The following is a 1,301-nucleotide window of genomic DNA, read 5'->3' as shown; positions in this document are numbered from 1 at the left end:
AAGTGAGTGTCCGCGCGCGGCTCCAGCTCCGGGCCGTTGCCAGCCCTCCTTCCCACCGCGTCCGAACGCCCTTTGTCGCGCAGATCTTTGTCGTGGGAACCTCAGTCCCTTCCAACGCGGACACAGCACCCAGCGGGCTGGCAGCGGGGTCCCCACGAGGGGCGCCCTGGGCTCGGGAAGCGCTGGCGGGGTTTCCTCCCCATCTGGGCTCCTCCTGGGCGCCGTTTCCAGTCAGTCCTCTGGGCGCGCGCAGGAACGCGTCCGGGTGACACCGGAACGTCCCCCGCTGCTGCGTTGACCCCTCGCTTGGTCCCCGCCCTCCCTGCTCTCTCCGTAGGATGTTCATCAAATCCGAGGCCCTGGAAGTAAAGGAGGACGGGGAGGTGCTGGTGCTGCTGGGCGCGGCCTCCCCCGGCGCGGCGGCGCTCACCCCGCTGTCGTCCAGCGGCGACGAGGACGAGGAGGAGCGGGCCGCGTCGGGCGGGGCGCGTCGGCCGCGCGGGGCCGGGCCTGGGGCACGGCTGCCGGGCCTGGGGCCCGAGTGCCGGCGGCGCCCCTCCCGGGTGCGGGCTGTCCCCCGCAGCACCAGGGCCGCCGAAACGGCGCAGCGCCTGCAGAAGAGCCGGCGGCTGAAGGCGAATAACCGCGAGCGCAACCGCATGCACAACCTGAACGCGGCGCTGGACGCGCTGCGCGACGTGCTGCCCACGTTCCCCGAGGACGCCAAGCTCACGAAGATCGAGACCCTACGTTTCGCGCACAACTACATCTGGGCGCTCACGGAAACCCTGCGCCTGGCCGACCACTGCGCGGGCGCCGGCCTGCCGGGCCCGCTGCGCCCCGAGGCCGCGCTGCTGAGCCCTGTTGGCGCGCTGGGTAGCGTGGCCGACAGCCTGTCTCCCGTGTCCACCTGCAGTTGCACTGGCAGCCCCGCGCCGTCCGCGTCCACGTCCCCCTACAGCTGCGCCTTCTCCCCCGCCAGCCCCACGGGCTCGGACGGGGACTGCTGGCCGCCGGCGGCCCCAGACCAGCGCCACTGCGCTCCTCGCTGCCCAGTGCCCAGGGACTGCATGTAGGGCCGCGTCCCCGCCGCGCGCCCCCGGCTCGTCCGCTGGGCTCCCTCTGCGGCCCCCGCTTCTCCACCTGCTCCTCCACCCTCCACCCCCAGGAAACGGCTCGCTTCCCCGACTCCACGGCTGTGTGTGGCGTCCCCCCCGCTAAGGGCCTCCTTATTCAGGCGAGCTCTGAGTTGTGGAAGGTGTGATGAAGCCGACTGTCAAAGAGAATGGTAGAATTTGGGG

General features: G+C 72.1%; 1 protein-coding gene across 1 annotated transcript; it reads left to right on the top strand.

Annotated features, from left to right (window-relative positions):
* The first annotated feature begins 338 nt into the window (after positions 1-338).
* Positions 339-1,076, top strand: NEUROG2 (neurogenin 2). The gene has a single exon (XM_033133485.1). It carries the CDS (start codon positions 339-341, stop codon positions 1,074-1,076), a length of 738 nt encoding a protein of 245 aa, XP_032989376.1.
* The last annotated feature ends 225 nt before the right edge of the window (positions 1,077-1,301 follow it).

This window comes from Rhinolophus ferrumequinum, chromosome 18 (genome assembly GCF_004115265.2).
Source record: "Rhinolophus ferrumequinum isolate MPI-CBG mRhiFer1 chromosome 18, mRhiFer1_v1.p, whole genome shotgun sequence".
Taxonomy (NCBI): Eukaryota; Metazoa; Chordata; class Mammalia; order Chiroptera; family Rhinolophidae; genus Rhinolophus; species Rhinolophus ferrumequinum.
This window is presented reverse-complemented; position numbering and strand designations above follow the sequence as displayed.

Bases quoted from the DNA above. Each gene is read 5' to 3' on its own strand.
- NEUROG2 (XM_033133485.1), top strand. From the start codon at position 339: ATGTTCATCAAATCCGAGGCCCTGGAAGTAAAGGAGGACGGGGAGGTG.